Source organism: Eurosta solidaginis, chromosome 4 (assembly GCF_040869045.1).
Source record: "Eurosta solidaginis isolate ZX-2024a chromosome 4, ASM4086904v1, whole genome shotgun sequence".
Taxonomy (NCBI): Eukaryota; Metazoa; Arthropoda; class Insecta; order Diptera; family Tephritidae; genus Eurosta; species Eurosta solidaginis.
The window spans coordinates 91,478,685-91,503,870 of NC_090322.1; the positions used below are offsets into that span (position 1 = coordinate 91,478,685).

General features: G+C 37.4%; 2 protein-coding genes across 2 annotated transcripts in view; one reads left to right on the forward strand and one right to left on the reverse strand.

Moving 5' to 3' along the window:
- Window positions 1-25,186, reverse strand: part of Rbcn-3A (Rabconnectin-3A) — a 2,573,828-nt gene that overhangs the window by 187,351 nt on the left and 2,361,291 nt on the right. Inside the window, exon 37 of the mRNA XM_067779516.1 lies at window positions 19,865-19,998. Coding sequence (XP_067635617.1) covers window positions 19,865-19,998 — 134 coding nt within the window. The remainder of the gene's footprint in view (window positions 1-19,864; window positions 19,999-25,186) is intronic.
- Window positions 15,549-16,223, forward strand: LOC137247649 (uncharacterized). Its single transcript, XM_067778622.1, has one exon. The coding sequence runs from the start codon at window positions 15,549-15,551 to the stop codon at window positions 16,221-16,223; it is 675 nt and encodes a 224-aa protein (XP_067634723.1).

The window sequence follows — 25,186 nt, forward strand, 5'->3', positions numbered from 1 at the left end:
TAGGACCATTTCCGCGTTCCAAAAAGGGTAACATTGGCTTGCTAATTGTACTGGAGCATCTCACGAAGTTCGTATTTTTGAAGCCAGTAAAGAAGTTTACATCGAACTTAATAATAGAATATTTGAAAGAGAATATTTTTTACTGCTTTGGTATTCCCCAAAGTGTCGTAACCGACAATGGTAGCCAGTTTAAAAGCAAAGAGTTTGAGCATTTTTTGCAAAAATATGGTGTCTCCCACATCACAACAGCTGTTTATTCCCCTCAGTCTAATGCCTCTGAGCGAGATAACAGATCCATCAACGAAGCCCTAAGAAGCTACATACGAAAAGATCAACGAGATTGGGATGCATTTACCATCAGCATTAATTGTGCGCTCCGAAACAGCTTGCACCAATCTTTAGGTTATACGCCGTATTTCGCAATGTTTGGACAGCACATGATTACACACGCCGCTGATTATAAGCTTCTGCGGAATCTGAATCTACTTAGTGACAATACGGTAAAACTGGAGCGTAGCGACAATTTTCAGTTAATACGGGAAGTAATAAAGAAAAATCTGGAGAAAGCTCATCTCCGAAACGCCAACTCGTATAATCTACGCAGTCGGATTAGAAGTTTTCAAGTGGGTCAAATAGTAACGCGTCGAAGCTTTGCACAGAGCAATCTACCCAAAAACTTTAATGCTAAGCTAGCACCTACTGGAGTAAAAGCGAGGGTTAAAGCCGTGAAGGGAAATTGCTATTACCTTTTGGAAGACCTAGATGGCAAAGTCGTAGGAACATATCATGCAAAAGATTTGTGGTAAATTAGTCACAGTTATGATATCTTTTTTTTTACTCTCCCTGGTATGGTATTTTTATACTCAACGATTATGATTTTTGTGCCTTCAGACCGTTTCCTCTCTCGGGATCCATATCAGCAGGAGCAAACGATCTGTGTTGTGAGGTTCAACGGATATCCGCCAGATATTAGCATTCTATTTCCGGTAGCCATAGGAAATGCTTCTCGTATATTAGTAAGAGGTATAGCAAACCTGTATGATGTTAACAGGACAAGCCCAAATAGATGGTTTAATAGCATATGAGCAGTTTCGAAGTTCAAGTTAATGTTACATTAATGAGTTCAAACATAAGTTCTAATAACAGAAGTGAGAACAGATGGTAACAGGTATCATAACAGCAGGGCTTACACTGTGGGAGTATTGTAGAAAAATGTTGCAGAAATTGTGTGAGAGATTGCTTATTAAAAAAAAAAATAACCGCGGGAAGTATGGGAGAAAAATATAAATTCTATAGGTTTGAATAGACTGAAAATATAAAAACTACACAAAGGAAAATAGTTCGAAAACAGCCGATTAACGGGGAAAAATAGCTCGTAAACATTTTTTTGTATAGAAAATAGTTCGCAAACAATTTTTTTTGGAGAGCAAGTGGCTTAATTGCGGCGGTTACCGAGCTTGGAAACGGATAGCAAAAAGTTGGACAAGTCAGTTGCTGAAGGAGTTGAAACATGACCGGTGGTTGTCCGGGAAAAATAAAATTTTTTATATAAATTTAAAATCGAGGGATAAGTTGTAAATCCCTTTCATGTACCGCGTGAAACAAAAAAAAAAGGTGTTTAAATAAAAAAAAAGAAGAACAAAAAAAAAAGTTTGAAAAATTTAAACAAAAAAAAAAACAGAAAACTTAGTGAAGGTAGTGAAACTTTGAAAACTTACAAAACAACCAAAACAAAAATAAAAGAAAAAAATTTTAGATGAAATGTGTTTAAAATTTATCAAAATCGAAGAAAAAAAATTTAAATAAATGATCAAGAGAACCGAAATTTATACATAGAACAATTTAAAAAAAAAAAAATATATATTTTTAATTGGTGGAAAAGAAAAACAAAAAAAAAAATCGAAAATTAAAATTAATTAGTTGGAAGTTTGAATGTGAACAAACCCGAAACATCTACAGAAGTGAACCGAAAATTTTTCTATTATTTGGAAGTTTAGAAAAGGCATATTTGTTGAGACAAAAAAAAAAACACAAACAAAACTTAAAGTATATTGTTTGAAGAAACACCTACACGAATGAGCCGAAAAGTTTTCTAAACAGAAAAAAAATTTTTTCGTGAAGAACAAAAAAAAAAACAAATAATGTGAAAATTTTAATACAAAATTTAGAATTTAAATAAAATGAAAGCCCCCTTTATTCGCTGAACGTTATAAAAAAAAAAAAAAAACAAAAAAAAAAAAAAACAAAAATTTCGATTTGTAAAGTTGAGCAGTGCGAGAGGCGTAACTAAGCCATGATCAATGTTAGTTTTGAATTGAGAAATATTTTAAATACAGGAAAAATTTTGTTTTTTGCGAACTTAGTACAAAAAAAATAAACTAAAAAAATAATAATCACAGCATTTCATTTGCGTTTATAATTAATGTAAAACAAGCGAATTCTATGAGAGCAAGAAAAGAGGCAGAATGAAGTTGGAGTCCGAAATAACGGCAGGAGTTTTGCTCCAGGTACTGGAGGCGCAGCGGCTAGTATAGTTTGTTGGTAGTTTGCAGTCTTGAAAAAAAAAACTTCTTTCTTTATTTCTAAGATATGAAAATTTATTGTGTAACGATTAAGGTAGTCGCAGTGGGTGAGTGAGGGAAGTAATAAGCCGGAAAAAAAAAAATATTCCAATAGAAAAAAAAGGGGTAATGTTTGGAAAAGGTGCTAAATAAAAAAAGGTGATTATGTTTTCTTCCTAAGGATATCCCAGCAACAACCATCAACACTCCATCAACTGGCCAGCGGTAGGAGGATGATTCGGTAAGTGCCCCATCTTTTATACTCATTTATACATATTATATATACAGACCTGTTATTGGTATTGATTTACATGCTTTGAATTAGATTATTTATTAATCGAGTAAGAGCGATGAAATTAGGTAATCCAATTATCTGTTTTCATTGCTGAGTCGTTCTATAATTGTTTAATTTTTGCATTTTTTTTTTTGTGTGCGAGGAATGTTGGTCTCATAGTTTTCTTTTCCTTAAAATGATTACCTCGATGAAAAGAAAAAGTAAGTCATCATAGAAAAGAAAAATATATATTAACCGGTCTGTATATCTGTTTTAAATATCTATACAGCAATTCATGTTTTTCTGGAAAATTGTCTAAGTGAAGAAGTCTGTGGCTGGAATGACAAACGTTAATGAGGCCAGCTTCTTTGCATAGATGGTGCACCATGAGGGAGCCAACGGAGGCACCGATGCGATTGGTTCATTACAGTATCAAGTAACAAAGGTGCTACCTTATGATCGCTATGTGGTTGAAAACCTACCAAATGCACAAAAGTCGGGTAGAAATTACACAGGCGTTTTCACCAACGACAACATGAAACCTTGGTGTACATTAGGTCCTGAGCAAGATGACGAAAGAAATGAATGGTGTCCAGCATACCAATCGCCTCGGAGTGACAATCTATCAGGAAGGGCCGAGTTGTGAACTACAGATGGCAACCTGGCTACTGCTTAAGAACAAAATTGAACAAGACTAACGAATGAATGAAAAAGGGGGTCGAATCGTGCAACCGTAGCAAGCGGACGTAAAATGGAAGTTTGGTTTTCTTTCTTATAAATTTCCATATTAAAATCTCAATTATATTTCTTTAAATAATTTCATTAAATAAATAATTCTTAAATCGCGTTTGATCTATTCGACAGAATTAACACAAAAATAGCATTTTTACATTTGCTCATTTTTAGCTTTCGACAAGTGTTGGGAAGCGCAAAGTTAAAGGCGATTTTAATTTTTATCGCAGCTGGAACTAAATTTAAAATTATAGAAAACATTTCAAATTCAAATATATGAATTTATCACGAAATATGCAAAAATATGCATTTATAATGAAATATTCAAAAATATGCAATCAATTAGCTTAATTATACGGAGTTAGGAGTTCCACGTGAGACGGACAACAGTATGCTGCTTTCCCACCGGAACTAGCTCAGATAATTTTTATGTTCTATTGATTACCTAAACGAGAGGTTTTCATACTGTGGGTCGCGGGACTCTTTATCGAGGATCTCAAGCAAAAAATTATCCTTACCAAATTGTTTTTCTTTCGATAGAAATTAACTTAAAGTTAAATGGAGGAATATATGCCTTCCTTTTTTGTTTTAAATTAGTTTTAAGGCAAAAGGCGACCTTGAATGATATCTTTTTGCCGGTCGTCATAAAAACTTGAACTTTTTAAGGGTCGTAAAAGAAATATTTAGGCGGGTTCCGATAAGAATACCATCTTGGCAGGAACATCAAATTTCATTCGCTTAACATGGCTTAGCCCTAACGTTGCCGCTGGGTTTAATTCACTGGACTATCTTGATGTCTGCAAAAATCTCGTATAGCTTATCATTTAATCTTCTTCGGCACTCGCCGTCGTGTCGAGGCTCGAATGTTCCCAGAGCCGCCTCGGCTGATTTTGGCAGCGTCCTTGCTTCCCACCATAGAGCAGACCGGGTACAATAAGTGACTTGTGGATCATGATTTTCGTTTGCGCAACTTTATTTTTCAATTGCCTACCCAGTCAAAAGCAGCATTTGTTGGCAAGAGTGATTATTCGATGGATTTCTAGGATGGTGTTGTTGTTTGTGTTAATGCTGCCCGCTAAATAAACGAAGGCCTTTACCATTTCGAAAGTATGGCTGTCAATAATAAAATACTTTTGAAGAAGGTGTTCTACACCGAGTCGCCCCTCGGAAGTGGTTTAGCAAACACTCCAGACATATTTCGCCATGAAAAACTTCTCAGCAAACTCATTGGCCTTGTAGATACCGATCGGAGTCGGCATTAAATTTATATTTTCCGCCAATTTGTACAAATAAATTAAGAAATAGCTCGCTACCAATTGAAGGAGAGCATACGGCCTTAATCTCCTCAGATGTACATCGCGCCAAATTATTACTATGGCGTAAAGAAGAAAGGTGTATAGGATAATTATAATTTTAAATTAGTAACAATATTCTGCCTCGAATTGACCTAAAATTGTCATAAAAAAGTTCAACTGTTCCTATTTTTAAACGGTTTTATTAAATGGTTTTATTTAGCTTGACTCTGTGTAGCGGCCGGCCGGCCGTTGTGAGCGAATTTTATAATTAAAATTTAAGCAACTTCGCGATAAGCTACAAGCTTGAAACTTCGAATATAGTTCAGAACCCGATGACAATGCAACAAAAAGAAAAAACTTCGATAGGTGGCGCACGGATCGAAATATTTCAAAAAATCGATTTGCCTCATATTTGGAACACATAATTCCAGGGATGCACCTTAACGTTAAGCTAATCGTTTATCAAAAAATGTCCATGTAGTTTGTTTGTGTAATTCGTTTGTGGTAATGTCAAAAATACTCTGAGAAATGTTCGTACTGTCAAAATTCATGAGAAAAGTTGCAATCAGCTTGGCTAATGCTTTCACCTTTAATGACTCCGCCATCAATCAGCTTTGCCAGCATAGTTTGAAATTAATAATCAACATAAACGATTTGATTTCGTTTTGATATGGCAGAAAACGAAACGAAATCATTTCGCTAATTTGACGTTCTTAACGTTAATAAACGAAACGAAATGACTTTGTTTCGTTTATTAACGTTAATTATCATAACGAAATGATATCGGTTCGTTGGTTAAGCATGCCTGCATAATACATACATGAATAAAAAGCGACCTATGAAACAAAACCCCGCCAGGTGGCGCAAGGATCGAGTTATTCAAATCGCAAATCGTATTTGTAGTCCGATTTGGCACATATTTGGAACACATATTACATACAGAAATAGAAATCAATTTATGAAAAAATAAAATAATTTAAAAAAAGTTTAAGTTAAACGGTTTTATTGAAAACATAACTTACATTAAGTAATAATAATACTAAACGCTAGAAAATAATTATGTAGGTCCTAGGTACTAGTCATCGCACTCCTCATCAATCTAGGGTGTTGATCTGACAATTAAATAAAAGCGTTGGACGCGTAAAATTTCTATTGATAGTCATATGTAAGACCAACTGAATCTTAATCAGGTTATGCTACGCCTCAATAAAACCGTTCAACTAAAAAAAAAATTTTTTAATTATTTTATTAGTGTTTCATTAAAAATTGAACTAATTTTCAGTCATTGTAATCGGTGTCAATCTTAACTGTTGTTTCGATTTTTGAACACATTTTATGGCCCATATTCCATTTCATTTCTTATGGCCAATAAAAGTATGATTGAGTTTTATATTTAGTATTGAATCACTACATGCATACAATGTCGAGTGAAGTAATGAAAGCTTTCAATTAAAGGGATAGCACCATCGTCGATTTTTTTAAAATCATTTGTCTGAAAATTCTGGAAAGCGTCGTGGCGAGACCTTGGGCAATGAAGCTGAAACAATTAAAAAGGCTCCTCGTCTAAGCGATACATCTCCTAACCTTATCCGTACAATCAACCAACGACTCATAAAGTACAATGACTCGTTGTCCAATAAAATAATGGAAGCAGAAAAGCGTATGATGGAGTTTACATGCAGAAAACTGGAAGATAAATTTGAAGGCCTGAAGAAGGAGTTAAACGAGTTAAGTGGTAGAATTAATCGCATGGAGGGTATGTTTGAGAGGATTGGGCACCTCGAAAATGAAATAGCCACACTAAAACAGAGAGTATGTAAGCAGGAAAACTTTATATCCAAGCAAGAACTCCAAATTGCTGCATGCGACGTCCGAGTTCATGGGATTCCCTTCGAGGAAGGGGAAAACTTACAAAAGATTTTCCACCACCTCCGCTTCACGCTAAACTTACAGCCACCCCCCCTAAAAAGTGTTTTTCGGCCGAAACGCAAACTACCCCACGGTACGGTTGATCCCGCCGTTATCATTAAATTTTACACACCCGCGGACTGAAATACGCTGTTGAAAACGATTGCGAGCTTCAGGCGCCACAACAACACCAAAGGGCTGCGACTCGTGCATGTGGGAATAAATTCCAATGAGCCTATCTTTGTTAATGCATCGCTGACCAAAAACAACTATGAGATCTTCAAGGCTGCGATCCATCTAAAGAAGAGGAAAAAGGTTTCATCGGTGTTCACAATGCGGGGTGTGGTGCATATAAAGCGAAAATTCGGCGACCGACCCGAAGCAGTCCCCAGCCTGAGTTTTCTCGAGAGTCAAAATCATTAATTATGTTGTTAGCCAAATTCAGTGTAAATCATTCACTTAATTATTTTTATAATGTTGGTCTCCGATAATGAGTCCCCGAGTTCCAAAGACTGTCTATCTACTTTGGTGCGCATAGTCAGCAAAAAAGCCAACGGGCTGAAAGTTATTCATATCAATGCGCAAAGCCTTTATAAAAAGCTTGACGAGTTGAGGTTTCTGTCAGAAGGCTCCGATATTGATGTCATATGTGTTTCAGAAACATGGTTTTCTTCGTTTCATAGAAATGATATGGTGAAGAGAAATGGCTACCAACTTTTCAGAGTTGATAGAAGTGGTCATGGTGGTGGTGTTGCGATATATGTAAAAAGTAGTGTGTCCTGTAAATTGTGTTGTTGTTCTAGTCCAGGTGATCCTGTGGAATATGTGTTTGTTCATATGTTTTCTGATAACAATAGTAGGCTTCTTATCGGCTGTGCATATAGACCGAATCGACTAGTAGATTTTTCCGCGTTTATTGAATTTCTTCAATCGTTACTATTAGACTATGACAATTGGCTAAACGAGCGTGGCAACACCAGCACACTGGCAGATGCAACCCTGCCACCCACTTAACACACCACACACTGACACTAACACGTTCACACACATAAATTGTCACACCACACATATACCTTCATATATAAACTTTTTCACAATTTGTAAAATTTTGTACGATACAGTCGATCTTGGCGCGCAATCGCAACGCATTTAAATATACCAATTTCGTTACTAAAATCATTCCTCTTCTTATCATTTTTTTCTTTTATTTGTCTTGCGGACCTGATTCGATCGTTCGAGTGCAAGGTGAGTGCAGTGAACAGTGAAGAAAAAGGGCTAAAGGAATATCTATGGTCCATCAAGCCGTAAAGAAAGGCACCTATGGACAGTGAAAACAAAAAATAAAAAACAAGAGACAATACAGTCCACACAAAAAAAAATTAAATAACATAAATATTATACAAAAGCCCAAGTGCAAAATAGTTACAAGTGCACTAACAAAATATACATAAAATACATACATTGAACATAAAAAATTAATAAGTCAAAAATAATACGGGCGCGATAAATATTTACAAAAACAACAAAGCATATACGGGTCTTAAAACACAAAAAATCACATAAAATAAAACAAACAGAACGGGCGCGAAAACCTCAAAAACATATGAAACATATATATATATATAACTACAGTGAAACTGGATACACATTAGGGAGAAAAAAAAATAAATAAATAAATATTTTATTAAAAATCCGCAAAACACAATATTTTAAAAATATTTATTAAACGCTTAAAAAATTAAATTGAGGGTTAAAAATAATTCCGGGCGTGTATTTATAACACAAACAAAAATTAACAAAAAATACCTTAAAACTTATTACTAATACCAACAACACAGGTACTCACTCTAACCTCTGATAGATTGCGGTAAGTTTTATCTAACCAATAGTAGAATTGCCTTAGTGGAAAAGAAAAAAAAGGAAGCAGATACTTTAACAATAAATTGTTATTCCCTAACGGCTAATAAATTTTTTCCGGTGCTAGCACAATAGCAAATCCAAAAAGACCGCTGTAATTGCAAGTATATACTTGCCAATATTGTCCCGCAATACCCCTTCGCCTTTCAAAAAAGAGCTCGAAGCAGGATTGCTTAACAAAAAAAATATATATATATACATATATATAAGTATAAAAAATTAATTGCGGCAAAAATTAGGATTTGTACTATATTATATATATACATATCACATATTTCGATATTACATATACAAATATAAATTTATAGTCCCGTTGTTTGCACCCAAAAAGAACATAATATACATATTTTGATCAACCTTATATCTAAACATACGGTAAAATAAACTATTGAGCCCATATACAAATCATACAAATATAGATCCATAATAAAGGACAACACACAAAAAAAAAAAAACCCATCTACTGCTTATTTTTCTGGTTGCTAAGCGCAACTTAATCACGATAAAACAAAAACAAATTAACATTCAAGTTTTCACTTGCAAATTTATCCCGCAATACCCCCTCTGCTTGCGTCTCTTAACATATCCATAAGTCAAGCAAAGGCAGGATTGTGTAAACTAAATAAGCAGTAGGCACAAGAAAAAGGAAAAATAATAATCATTTCCAACGCACTTTACTTTACCTACTTAGTACTTAAATACATATATTACAAAGCATATTCAGGGTAAAATTTGCACAAACAAATAAACGCTTGGTCAGCGACAAAGCTGCAATATAAGAAAAAACCCAAATCACCAGTTCCTTGACTTTAAAGGAAAGAAAACCAAAACAAAACAAATTTGTTATTTATCTATTGTTCTAGACATACAAATAAACAAGCACACTAACTTGTGTTTAGCCACCTCCGCAATAGCTTAATAAACAAACTTTTTTAGCATAAAAGCATTAAGTTTGATAAAACATAAACAAAGATCTGTTTGATTGCATATTTATTGCATTAGTTAATTACTTAAATTAATACCGCGTTAGAAACTACAGTCGCGCGCAAAACAAAAGAAACAAAAAAAATATAAATACAAAATTACATATCATAATTAAATTTGTACCTCTATATTTGCATTTATTATAAACGCGGAAAAAAAAAAAAAAAAAATTTATTTAAAATAAAAACAACTTCCACTTAGTGAAGAAAACAAAGCCACAAATATATTACATATATAACACATTTTTGAAATAAATGTCAACTGACCCTAAAACGCCTCTTTTAATTCCACCAAAAATGGGTGATGAAGAAAAACCCCAAGGTACCCCTGCAGACGCTACACGCGCAAAACAGGGTTCAAAAGCCAAAAAAGGGAAAGATTTTTCAGCTGCAAAATTCATTGCAGAAAGTGACAGTGTCATAAAATACTGCACTAGATTCTCCTCATTACCTATAGAGGAAAACACGGAATCGGTTCTCGAGGTAAAAGAAAAATCGCTTGAAAGATTTTGGACACGACTCCAATCTGCGTATGACGCAATTATCGAAACCGACGATTCAGAGTTACCTGACCATTTTAAAGACTCGGCGTATTCAAAATACGAAAACTGCTTAGACCGATACGAAGAAACAAAGGCTATGATCTCCGATCAACTCAAACTTCTAAAGCCGGTTACTGCACCTACTCCACCTCAACGAGTAGAGCTGCCCCAAATACGAAATAACGAAGCAAGTTCAGGCATATATCTTAAAGTACCAGCATGTGATACCGAAGTATTTCATGGGGGTTATGAACAATGGCCGTCCTTCCGGGACATGTTTACAGCCGTATATATAAATCACCCAAAGTTATCACAAGCCCAAAAATTATACCATTTAAGAAATAAAACCAAAGGTCAAGCAGGGGCTATAGTAAAACAATTCGCACTTAATGACGACAATTTTAATCTGGCTTGGGAAGCGTTAAAGAGTAGATATGAAAATGAACGAGTGTTGGTTGATAAACAAATAACCACATTAATGAACTTGCCAAAAATTCAAAAAGAAACAAGTGAGGAATTTCTTAAATTACAAGCAACAGTTACAAACTGTTTATCGGTTCTAGCAACCCAAAATATTCCCACTGAAAACTGGGACCCCATTCTGGTAAATATTTGCGCTGCCACACTACCAGAAAAATCATTAATTTTATGGGAGCAATCTCTCTCATCCCGAAAAAAATGCCCAACGTGGCAACAAATGAAAGATTTCCTCACCACCCAGTTCGAAATCGCAGAACGGGTAGATAATAAAGCAACAAAGCCAAAAAATATGCAACAAATGCAAAACAAAAACTTCTTTAAACCCCAAGCCAATAATTATAATTCAAACAATAAGAGTTTCAATAGAAACCAGTCGTTCACTTCAGAACAACGAAGATATCCGTCATGCGAACTGTGCAATGGAGGTCATGCAATAAGATCATGCGAGAAATTTAAAAACTTGTCAGTAAATGAGAGAAATAATCTGGTTAGAACCAAAAAACTCTGTACGAACTGCTTATCTAGTACTCATTCGCTACAGAATTGTCCGAGCAAATACAGCTGCTCACATTGCCAAAGGAGACATAATTCGTTGCTCCATAATAACAATTATAATAATAACCAAAATAGCTTTAACGCTAAAAGAACCACAGGACTAGCTGCAACTGCTACGTCTGAAAATCCCGAAACGGGAAATCCCGAAAATTGCCAAGAACAACCATGTTGTTCAAAATCTGCCAACATTCAAACGCTTCATTCCGATAATGAAAGCAAAACCTTACTACCCACAGCAATTGTTTCTATAGAACACCGAGGAGAATTGTTTAAATTAAGAGCCCTTATAGATCAAGGATCACAGCGATCCTTCATAACCTCTAAGGTTCAAAACAGGTTGAATCTGCCAACCAGACCAGCCAATTTCGAAATTTCAGGTATGGGCGGAAGAGTAGTACAAAACTCAACTAAAATCTGCCTCATTACCCTGGTTTCTCACAACGCCGATCAAAGAATAAAAGCACACGCTATAGTTCTACCACGACTTACAAATGTGCTTCCAAGCTATAACATTAGCAGCAAGCATTGGCAAAAGTTTTCGCATCTGAAACTAGCCGACCCTAATTGCCATACACCAGATCAAATCGACATATTATTGGGAAGCGACTTAATCCCCCAAATAATATTAGAAGGTGTTGAGAAAATTTCCAACACCCTTTTGGCCCAAAATACCATTTTCGGATGGATTTTAAGCGGCCAAGTCAAAGAGAAAATCTTCACATTCAAAACGCAAGTGGAAGATATTTCGAATGACGATCTTAACTCACAATTGAAAAAATTTTGGGAAGTGGAAGAACTCCCTCCCATACCCGTTACTACACCTGAAGATAAGTATTGTGAAGCTTTCTATGAATCCACAACTACAAGATCAGGTAACGGGAGGTACGTCGTTCGACTACCATTTAAACACCAATATCCAGATACACTCGCCTTAGGTCAATCACGAACCTCAGCACTTCAGCAATTTCTAAGTATGGAAAGAAACTTACTTAAGAAAGGCGATCTAAAAACCTCATATGATAACGTCCTCGAGGAATACCTACAATTAGATCATATGGAAGCAGTAGATTCCTATGAAAAAATTGCAAACGGTAAATATAAATCATTTTATCTCCCACACCATGCAGTTATTAAACCTGAAAAACTTACAACAAAAGTAAGAGTGGTATTTAATGCATCTAAAAGAACGAACTCGGGCAATTCACTAAATGATGTTCTATATACGGGACCAACATTGCAACCCGACTTAATGCTACTGATTTTACAGTGGCGTACGTATAAATACGTATTCAATGGTGACGTCGAAAAAATGTACAGACAAATCCTTGTACATACAGACGACCAAGATTACCAACGTATAATATTTCGTAATTCACCTAGTAGTCCGATACGAGACTACAAACTGAAAACGGTGACATTTGGCGTAAACTGCGCTCCCTTTCTGGCCATTCGAACATTGCATGAACTAGCAAAAGATACCAAAGCGCAACTACCTCTAGCCGCCCCGGTGCTTAGCTCTCAAACATATGTAGACGACATCCTGTCTGGAAGTCATAGCCTTTCCCTAGCGTGTGAATCACTGCATCAAGTCATCAAAGCTCTTGATTCAGCAGGTTTCCCGTTAAAAAAGATAACTGCAAACCATCCAGAAATACTGGCAAATATAAATAAAGAGCATCTATTAGATACAAAATTTTTGAAATTTGAAAAAGAGAGCACCACCAAAACCTTGGGCATACAGTGGAATGCGATATCAGATCAATTCTCATACACGCTTGAGTCAAGATCTGCAATATCAGCAAAAACGAAAAGACAAATTCTGTCATCTGTGGCAAAACTTTTCGACCCCGCAGGATGGCTTGCGCCAATTATGATACAAGCGAAAATCCTTATACAAGAATTATGGCTAGATGGAACAGATTGGGATGAAGTAGTCAAACCACTTCGGTTAATAAAATGGTCCCAATTTGCAAATAACTTGCATACTATCTCCGAGATACAAATACCTCGGTGGGTGAACTTCTCACCCGATCATCATGTGGAACTCCACGGCTTCTGCGATGCTTCGGAAAAAGCATACTGCGCAGCTATTTATATACGAACGCAACACAATGACAGAACTACAAGCCATTTATTAGTTGCAAAAGGCAAGGTCGCACCCCTTAAAAACGTAAGCCTTCCACGGCTTGAGCTATGCGGAGCACTTCTGCTCGCCAAGCTAGCCTCAACCGTACAAAGCAGCTTAAAGCTAAGCAATCGAAAATTATATCTGTGGTCTGATTCAGAAATTGTCTTAGCTTGGTTAGAAAACCCACCGCATACCTGGAAGACATACGTGTCAAACCGCACGGCTCAAATTCTTGACCTAGTTGGGCCAGCAACTTGGCGACATGTAGCCAGTGCTGATAACCCTGCGGATCTTGGCACAAGAGGCTGCAAACCACTGCACCTAACAACCACAACACTTTGGTGGAATGGCCCTAATTGGCTAATAGAATCACCAGAATCATGGCCAAAGTCCCCTGCACGTAATATCATAGCCCCGGAAAGTCGAAGAATCGAAGGCTTCCATGCGACTCTGGAGGAAAACGACATCCTTGAGCGATTTTCGTCGTTCCCCCGAGCGTTAAGGGTAATAGCGTATATGTTTCAATTTGTAAATCGCTTAAAGAATAAAGTAAGAGGAATCCCAAATACCTCAAGTTATGCTCTAACGCATCAAGATGTGCAGCGGGCAAAAATATCCTTAATCGAATTCACGCAAAATCGATATTACAACAGTGAAAAGGCATTGTTGACGGAATCAAAGCCGATTGACAAAAAGAGCCCACTGTTAGTGCTTACCCCCATTTTAGACTCGAAGGGTCTGCTTCTACCATTGACTAGCAAACTCCAATATGAGCTACAATGAACGGCATCCTATATTAATTCCGGAAAAATCCGCATTTGCCACACTTTTTATTAATTACCTGCATATATTAATGTTACACGCCGAACCTCGGCTAATGCAACAAATGATCCGACAGGAATTTTATATACCCCGACTAAAGCCGTTAATAAAAAGGTGCATTTTCATGTGTAAAGTATGCACATTGCATAAACAGAAGATGCGCACGCAGATCATGGCAGCTTTACCACCTGAGCGCTGCAATTTCACTCTGCCCTTCACTATTACGGGTGTTGATTTTGCCGGACCTTTCCAGCTAAAGGCCTCGATGCTAAGGTCTTCTACCATAACGAAGGGTTACGTGGCCGTCTTTGTATGTTTTACGACAAAAGCGGTGCACTTAGAGTTATGTTCTGATCTTACCACTTCAGCTTTTCTCGCGGCATTTGCACGCTTTGTCGGACGGCGAGGATTTCCCTCAAAAATCATGAGCGACAATGGAAAAACCTTTATCGGTGCAAAAAGAGCCACCGAAAAGGAGTTCATACAATTCGCTCAGCAAGTCTCGCCGGAAATCATTAAAAAATACGCACCCCAAGACATTAACTGGCAATTTATTCCCCCCAGTGCACCACACATGGGTGGACTATGGGAATCAGCAGTAAAAAGCTTTAAATTACATTTTAAGAAAACAGCTGGCAATAATAAATTTACATTTGAAGAGTTTACGACTCTTTTAATACGAGTGGAAGCCGTTCTAAATTCCCGGCCACTCTCAGCGCTCTCGCAAGACCCCTCCGATTTTACAGCCCTTACTCCTGGGCATTTTCTGAGAGGAGCTCCACTTCTGGCTATCCCTGACGCAAATGTGGACTCACTATCCCTCATAAATCGATGGGAACGAATTAAAATTATCCATCACGAATTCAGTCGCCGATGGAAGGAGGAATATCTAAAAGACCTCCTTAAACGATATCGATGGAAAAATACACAAGAAGCTCCAAAAATTGGAGAATGCGTCCTAATTCATGACGAATGTCTCCCTCCAACTGAATGGCGGCTAGGTCGCATTGAAAAGGTACATTATGGCTCCGACGGTTACATCCGAGTAGTTGACCTGCGTACGCAAAACGGTACACTCACTCGACCGCCCGTAAAGCTTTGCTTTTTACCTATCGACCCTAACACCGATAATATTGATCACACAAATATCTAATGGCATAAAAATAAACCAAACCTAAACAAATTAACCGATCTAAACGAATATGCTTTAAAACCCAATCGAAAACAGCTTAAATGATAAATAAGATATTTATATTGATATATTTACATATGTCCATAAAGCTGCTTCTATCAAGCAATCAATATGCCCTTATGAGACACTAAAGCCCATTCTTTCTCCATACAGGGTATCATGGACATGGAAGTGGATGAAGCCGCCCCAAAACCCACCATCCGCTCAGCGGTTACCGTTCCCCGAGCACGGGCAACCCCGACAGCAGCGCCGCGCAACACTGCATCCCGAGCAACGGGCCCACCGGACCAAAGTCCTCGTCCTGCATCGCAGAGGTCTAACATAGCGGCCACTCCGCAAACGCCACAAAGGGATCCGGTAGTGGCACATGGCGTGCGCTGCCCACTCTGCCGCCGCCCACATGCGCTACGCCTATGCGCAATATTTCGTGGCATGCAACCGATTCAACGGCAGCAGGTGGCACAAGCGCACGGCCATTGTCTAAATTGCTTGGCATTGTGGCATGCAACGACGGAGTGTACCTCCAGCACATTATGCCAACTGTGTGACAGGCCACACCATACCCTGCTCCACCGGACACCAAGGCGCAACGTCGCCGTCGTGCCATCACCACGCAACAACGTGCGTCAACGGCCACGCACTCATCACCAACCACAAGCACCACTTCCCTATTGGCAGCAGAACCAGCATCCAAGGCAGTGGACCCACCCAGGGGCCCGCTATCGCCCTCAAGCACCACCTCGTCGACCATCAACCACGCAGCGCAGCCGTCGCCCATCAGGGCTAAGTAACGTCGTGGCAACCCTGCAGCAGCTACAACGATTGCTAGGCTGATCACTCGCCTAGGGGGGCCGGGATGGCTAAACGAGCGTGGCAACACCAGCACACTTGCAGATGCAACCCTGCCACCCACTTAACACACCACACACTGACACTAACACGTTCACACACATAAATTGTCACACCACACATATACCTTCATATATAAACTTTTTCACAATTTGTAAAATTTTGTACGATACAGTCGATCTTGGCGCGCAATCGCAACGCATTTAAATATACCAATTTCGTTACTAAAATCATTCCTCTTCTTATCATTTTTTTCTTTTATTTGTCTTGCGGACCTGATTCGATCGTTCGAGTGCAAGGTGAGTGCAGTGAACAGTGAAAAAAAAGGGCTAAAGGAGTATCTAACAATATTATCATCGCTGGAGATTTTAATAGTAACCTACTGGTGGATGCCACTTTAAAACAAAGCATGGAATCTCTGGGACTTTTTCCCACAAACTGTGCTATACCAACGCATTTCACAAATACTAACTCTTCTCTATTAGATTTATTTTTTGTCAATGATCTTCATAAAATGATTCACTACACGCAACTATCCGCCTCCTGCTTCTCAAAACACGACCTGATATTCCTAAACTACAACTTCCAAACATCATGTAGGCCAAGTTCGTTCGCGTATCGCGATTACAGAAGTATAGATTATTATTCCCTTGCTGAGTCCGTTGAGTCGGTTGAATGGAGCTTGATTCGTACGTTAACATCGGTTGATTACCAGACAAAGTTTCTGCAGGATAATATAAATAAGTTATTCGATGATCACGTTCCACTAATAATAAAAATACCTAAATACAAGAATAGCCCTTGGTTCAATGCTACATTAAAACACCTTATCCACCTTCGTAACCAAGCCTACTCACGGTGGAAAAGGTACAAAACAGTCGAAGCGCATAGCTGCTTTAAAACAGCTCGGCTTATTGCAAACAAAGCCATAAGGCTGGCCAAGGCAAATTATTTTAAGTATAAGTTTAGTTCTGCTTTGAATACAAAGGAAAAGTGGAACAAAATCAAACAAATAGGAATTGGTAAGCCCAAAAGTGACCTGTCTCATCCCCCTGATGTCGACATCAACGAAATAAATAATACTTTAGTAAGACTACCAAACTCAGCCGACAATGTGTGTATTGATAACTACTCCGTGCGTGTTAATGTTGACACTAGCCCTTTCGAGTTTGTTTTTGTCGATAATTGTGATGTTGTCCAAGCCATACTTTCTGTGAAGTCTAACGCAATGGGGCTTGATGGTATATGTTCAAAGTTTTTAAAAGTCATTCTTCCCAAAATCCTTCCCCACATTACTGACTTGGTCAACTCAATTTTGACGACCGGTGTCTTCCCAATATACTGGAAAGCTGCAAAAGTTATTCCAATCCGTAAACAAAATAATGAGTATCGACCAATAGCCATACTCCCTTTCCTCTCTAAGGTCGTTGAACGTATTCTACATGGGCAAATCGTATCATATGTACATGAATACAAGCTCCTGTCAGATAGTCAGTCCGGTTTCAGGTCAAAGCGGAGCTGTACAACGGCACTATTATCTGTGACAGAAGAAAGTCGTGAGCGAGTGGATGAAAGTTACATTGCCTTCTTAACACTTCTTGACCACTCCAAAGCTTTCGATTCTGTAGACCACACTCTGCTCTGTAGGAAGCTGGAAAACCTATTTAACTTCTCTGGTCATGCAGTTGCCCTTATAAGATCATATCTTGGCGATAGGACTCAAGCAGTATGCATAGATGGTGAAAAGTCGGACTTCCTTCATGTCTTAAGAGGCGTCCCTCAAGGCTCTATCCTGGGTCCTCTGTTATTTGTTCTGTACATCAATGACTTACCCGATGTCCTTAAGTATTGTAATGTTCATATCTACGCTGATGATGTGCAGTTATTTACGTGTTGTCCTCGTGATCAAACTAGCTTGTGCATAAGTAACTTAAACCACGATTTGAATCAAATATTTTCATGGGCTGCTATGAATGGCTTATGTATAAACCCGAATAAGTCAAAATGTATTGTTATTCATAGACGGTCTTTTCCCACTAATGATTTAGAGAATGTAGTGTTCGACAATTCCGTTATAGAATACGTAGATACGGCGAAAAACTTATGTGTAATTTTTAACAAAACATTGACATGGAAAGGCCATATTTTTAGAACGGTTGGGAAAGTGTATGGAATGCTTCGTACACTATGGTTAACACAGTATTTCACGCCTTTGCACATAAGACTACTTCTGGCTAAAGCGTACTTAATACCTACGCTACTCCATGGTTGTGTGATTTACTCAAACTGTGACTATCTGTGCAAGAACAAACTAAATGTTGTTTACAACAACATTGCTAGATATGTTTATGGGTTGAAAAGATTTGACCACGTATCTCAACATGCTGAAAGGTTGCTAAACATTTCTTTCGAAAATCTTTTAAAAGTCAAAACACTGTCCTTCCTCCATAAATTGATACACACGAAGGAACCTGACTATCTATATCGTAAGCTTATTTTTCTGCAATCATCAAGATCGGTGCTTCTTCTTAAGCACATCAGATACCGCTCGCTAACCTCTGAGTGCCAATTCTTTGTTACTGCAATACGTCTTTGGAACTCGCTACCTACTAGTCTTCGACTCTTAAGTAATGCTCTGCACTTCAGAAAAGAGCTAACATCATTTTTTAACGACTCTTAAACTGGATCTCAAATTGTTGTTGTTAAAATGTTCATTTCTAAGTCCTTTTCCTTTCTCTGTGTCTTCTTTCTTTATTTGTTAAATACTATTCAATCTATAACCAGCCAAAGGTTATCATCACTACTGCTGTCTTTAATATTTATTAACTACTTTTCTTTAGTTTTAAGATTTACATTTACATACATAAATATTTCACTATTGTCCGCTATATTTAATTTAATTTGATTAATCTAATTTATTATTATAAATGTTCAATTTTTATAGCTCATGCTATTCATGACTAGCACTGTTAAATAATTTGTCAAAATTGTTGTGCTAGGAACAAATTTTCAAATAAATACATACATACATACATACATTTTTGAGTCGCGACTACAAATGGTTTAAAAACCACTAAATATGTAGGTTTTAGAAAACATAGCCCTTAATTATATTCAAAAAATAAAAGTTAAGTTACTTCATTTCTAAATTCCGTGTATTGGAAGTAGCGAAGTATAGCTTTTTAAAAATATGCTTATAAATAGAAAACTAAAAAAAAGCTTTCTTTTTTTAATTTTGGTGAAAATCAAACTAGCGACCCTCCGCTTTCAAGCTCAACGTCATAGCCTTCAGACTACGGACATTATTTGAATTATGTGTATATGTTTAAATGTTTGAGTTAAAATGTAGGCATTGGAAATCCCAGCAAGAATCTAGCGCAGGACGGAATTTGACGACTCAGAAACACTCTTTATAACGACGTGTAATAAGAAAATATTCGTCTAAGGCTTTAGAAGCGAGCTGCAGTTTTTACAGTCGTTTTCAGATCAAATTTCACCACACTACGTATTTTTGTATCTTCACTACAATTTTTTCGGTAATTTGCGCGGACTTATTGTACTAAGATAAATATTATTTTAACAAATTACAATTACTTTTATTTAAATGATATTTGTTATATATTTACCTGGAATCGATGTTTAAGGGTTCTTTGCCTCACGTCGAATATACAAATATCGCCCTTTTTTCCACATGATATTAATAATTGATGTTGCGGTGCAAAACATAAGCATGATGATCCTTGATCATGGCATGTGAATGCTGTAAAATATAAGATATACATTATAAAAATTATGTTATAAATGATAGAAGAAATTAAAGATACATAGTTAGCAAGTAAGAAAGTCAAAGTTCGGGCGAAACCCAAAATTACATAACTGGTAGACTGCAGAAATGAATGGTGGAGCCGTGTGTAGATGTCCACGAAAGTGGGGAAACCTTCTGACCGATATTCACCTGTGAATGGCCATGGCGATTATTTTGAATATGGTTCAAGCACCTCACTACTTCCGGTCGCTTGCGGCCAAGTATCCTCTGGGTAACCACTGAACATCTGTTTAGTGGTGAGCTAATGTGAGAAGCCAACAGCCTAGCAAGGCCATTCTGACATACTCGGTTTAGTGATTATCTGGGGGATTTTTAATGGGTAGCGTCTGTCCACCACGAGGTGCAGCTGCAAGCGGGCGTCTGTCTTAGATTAAGCGGCTCATTATATAAAAGTGCAAATAATATTTTCATCCCCGCTGAATGGGTTGTGCGCTGCGCTTGGGACCCGCCACGCCAAACCACACTCCAATGAAAAGCAAATTATGCCCTCGGATAAGAAGACAACCCTTAACTGATGACGACCATGGCATACGTCTAAAGGACAAGGATTTGAGCGCATGCACTTGCAATGTCTGTTCCCTAGATGGCATTGAGCAGATGTCCGGCTGGTTGATGACGTCAAAGCAAAATCCGACATAACCGCTATCCAAGAAATGCGTTTGACCAAGCAAGGGAGAAAGATGATTAAAAAATGTGACATCTATTGGAGTGCCCATATAAATAAGCGCAGTTTCGGTGTCGGATTCGTGGTGGGAGAGAGACTTTGTCGCCAAGTACTGGCGTTCCCACCTGTGGACGAACGTCTCTCCACTATCCGAATAAAAGCAAAATTTTGTAACATATCATACATTTGCGGCCATGCATCGACAGAGGAGAAAGACGATAAGGTGCAAGAAGCTTTATATGAACGTTTAGAATGCACATACGAGCGCTGCCCCGCCAAGATAAAAAAGTCGTGATTGGCGAACTTAACACAAGGGTGTGGAAAGAAGGTGCTTTTGGCCCCAGAGTCGGAAAGTTCAGCTTACACAATGAAACTTCTCCTAATGGGCTGAGGCTGATTGACTTTGCGCGTGCTCGAAACATGGTCATATCCAGCACTAGGTTCATGCATAAGAATATACATCAAGCTACATGGCTGTCTCCAGATCGAAATACCCGCAATCAGATCGACCACGTTGTGATAGACGGACGGCATCATAGTGTACCATACTATGTGTCTCACCTAAGCGCTAAACGTTAAAATTACAAACAGCCTCGCTCACCTGATGTAAATACATATCAGGTCTAGAGTTGAATTTTTGGTACGTCAGGTTACTTTAAGCTGAGTTGCATTTCATAGTGTAACAAAAGTTAGTAGTATGTATTGTAACGATTTTACTTGCAAATCCTCTTATTTGCCTTTCTGCTAAGTTCGAATCACTAAACTGTTGAATAAATAACTCCAATATTGAATAATGGAAAATGGCCTTTATTAAAGTACTTCACAATAACACTTATACTTTGCAACTAGCTTGCTTAACAACCAAACTGGTTGATAGCTCAAATGAAACTCGACTATTGCCCGACAGATTGCGTGCTTAATCAATAACTGCTTGATAGCTCAACTCAAACTGAATTTCAGCGCCTCTACATTTGCTGCCTTTTTTATACTCTCTGATTTTAACGTTCGCATCTTCTAGGCGCTTCCATTTGCAGAGTCTAGTAGTCCATCAGCTCTCAAATTTCTTAGCTGTAACTACAATCGCACGATTTTATAGCTTCTCTTATTGCATACTTTCAGGAGTATCTCAGATATATGCATGTGTTTGTGCATTGATTCTCAGCTGCTCGTATACGTACATGGTACATATGTGTAGACGCATTATTGTTTCGTTTATGTAGATACATAATGATTGATCTATGGATGTGCATGATATCACTGTTTAGCATCGGCTTAGAGATAGCAGCACCCCTTAGTTTTGCTAATATTCGTAACAGTATTTACAACTGAAATAGTTGAATATACTTCCACGGAAATATAAATAATAGAAGATTTGTGGTCTCCAACAATGGGAAAGCATACGTAAAGCGAGATCAATTTAGAGCCACACGTGTAACATGTTTTCCTCAAGAAAAATTTCACTACTAGGGCAGTTTGCACAAGTATATTTTTCTACGTTCAATTCAAAGCAAAGATAACTGCAAGGCGTTTAATTGTTTTTTGTTTAGCGCTGTCAAAGCGTAAGCACGCAAAAAAAGGCGTTTGTGTAAGTTCGCTGATGGCCGCACCTATGTATATATATCTTGCAACGCAAGGTTAGGTTAGGTCGAATGTTTAGGGAAACAAAAAGTTGAGAAATTGTGTTTACTACGAAGAAAAATTGGAAGGAGTCTCATTGTTATATTATAGGTATGCCGAAGCGTCAGATCGAAGCAAGACGACCAAAGCGTTTATGAAAGTTCGCCTTAATTTATTGCGCTGTGGAAGTCCACCGCATATAAAACGGTGCTGTGAGTGTGGAAATAAACCAAAACAACAGGCACAAATATAATTGTAAAAAAAGTTTGATTATGAAATACGTATTTTCTACAATAACATTGTTGTTTTTTTCATTTAGAAATGTTCTTACCACATTCTTGCATTACACAAATATAATGGACTTGAGTATAAATAAAATAATTTAAAAAAATTTCTAAGTTAAACCGTTTTATTGAAAACAATACTTACATGAAGTAATAATAATACTAAAAGCTAGAAAATAATTAAGTAGGTTCCAGGTACTAGTCATCACACTCCTCATCTATCTCGGGCGTTGATCAGACAATTAAATAAAAGCGTTGGGCGCGTGAAATTTCTAAAAATGTGAGGCGTGGCATAACCTTATTAAGGTTAAGTTGGTCTTATATATGATTATCAATAGAAATTTGACGTGTCCAACGCTTTTATTAATTGTCTGATCAACGCCCCAGATTGATGAGGAGTGTGATGACTAGTAACTAGGACCTACCTAATAATTTTGTAGCTTTTAGTATTATTATTACTTCATGTAAATATTGTTTTCAATAAAACCGTTTAACTTAAAATTTTTTTTTATTATTTTTTATTATATTTTTTTTTTGCCTGTTATTTCTCATTCTATTTAGTTCATTTAGTGACTCATTCTTACAAGGACTCTTTCCTGACAATTTGTTACAATCTAAGTCCTCAATACATAATCCTTCCAAAGACTTTACTCTACTCTGCTCCTCCTCGAAATCCAAAATATTTTGATGTCACTTCTACCGGACTGTATGTAATATTTGTTCCAAATATGAGCCAAATTGGACATCATAGGTCGCTTTCTATTCATTTATGTATTATGTGTTCCAAATATGGACCAAATCGGACCACAAATAGGTTTTTTTGAATATCTCGATATTTGCGCCACCTAGCGGCGATTTTTTTCACAGGCGGCTTACTATTCATGTAATGTGTTCCAAATACGGGACAAATCGGACCACAAATACGATTTTTTTAATATCTCGATCCTTGCGCCACCTAGCGGCAATTTTTTTCATAGGTCTGTTTCCATTCTTGTATGTATTATGTGTTCCAAATATGAGCCAAATCGCACCACAAATACGATTTTTTTGAATATCTCGACCCTTGCGCCACCTAGCGGAGTTTTTTTCTTATAATATTTTCATCGGGTTCTGAACTATATTCCAAGTTTCAAGCTTGTAGCTTATCGGAAAGTTACTTAAATTTCAATTACAAAATTCGTGCCGGCCAGCCAGCCAACCAGCCAGCCTGCCAAGTCAATCTAAATAAAACCGTTTAAAAATGTAAAAAACATAGAAAATATTTTACCGATATACTTTATTGTTGCGTTTGGAATAACTCTACGTTGTCTATGCTTTTTGAACTAAGGTCCACTTTTAGAACGGCAAGTTATTTTTTTAGCTCAGAGTTAGTTTCAAAAATTTGTCATGTCACGTTAACTCTTAGATAAAAAGTTAACTTGCCGTTCTGCAAGTGGGCCTAAGAGAAGTAACCTCAACTAATAAATTAAATTTTTAATCAAACTCACTAGCTCTGAACTTAAAAATTTTCACTACGAAAGAAATTAAAATGTTGCGGAACACAGCAACACTTTTGTGTCTACATTTTCTTTTTTTATGGACTCTGTGGTCCAAGTGGTCCGATGAATCCAGGCTAATCCAGTTCACGCGATCGATATATGTTGTTTAGGCCAGTGGCCTAATTAATTTCCTACCGGGTAGCCGCCCTCGACTTAACTATTTTTTCGTTTGTCAGCAAGCAACGGCCAACTTACAATCGTCCTCTTGATCCAGCATTTTCTTTGGTTAAGAGAAAAAATTCGAGGTTCGGTGACGATTTGGAAGTTGCCGTCGGCTCTGATTTAGTTTGCCTGCCAACAAGTCACCAGCTGTTCCACCGTTTGCCGAGTGATTGTGATACTAAATTAATATTGACGAAATAAAGCCATATTTTAATTATTATACATATTTCTATGTATAAATACTAATTATCTTGTTTTTATTTCTTTTCGCAAAACACAATTGGTTTTATTCCCGCCAATTGGGTTCATATGTATATATATATATATATAATAAACTTTTTTTGTGGTGTGTTTGATGTGGAGCGGTTGGTCAAGCGTCGAGATCTGAGACTGATCAGCTACAGAAGAGGTATCATCAGCCAAGCGTAATACTTAAAAAGAACAGAAGCAAACGTATTATACATTTATTATTAAGAGAGGTGAAAACAGTGTTTTTTTTATAGAAAAAGGGAAGTCCGAACTATCAAATGAGTTTAGTTGAGAGTTATAATCTTGGCATAAACACCGAAAAGGTTCATTTAGTTCGAAAATCATTCTACATTGTTTTAAAGACCAAACTGAAAAACCCTATCAAAAACCAAGACCTATGTTATAAAATAACTCCGTCCTCTTGGCAAATACTAGAAGCTTCCTAGGACTTAAGCCACTTGCTGCCTCTAGATCTGATAGCTGTATCACTCCTAATAGCTGGAGTCTTAGCCTGGCAAGCGCAGGGCACGAGCACAGCACGTGCTCGATCGAAAATTTCTTAAGGCAAATAGTAAAAATTGATTTTTTATTGATTCGAGACTGTCTAC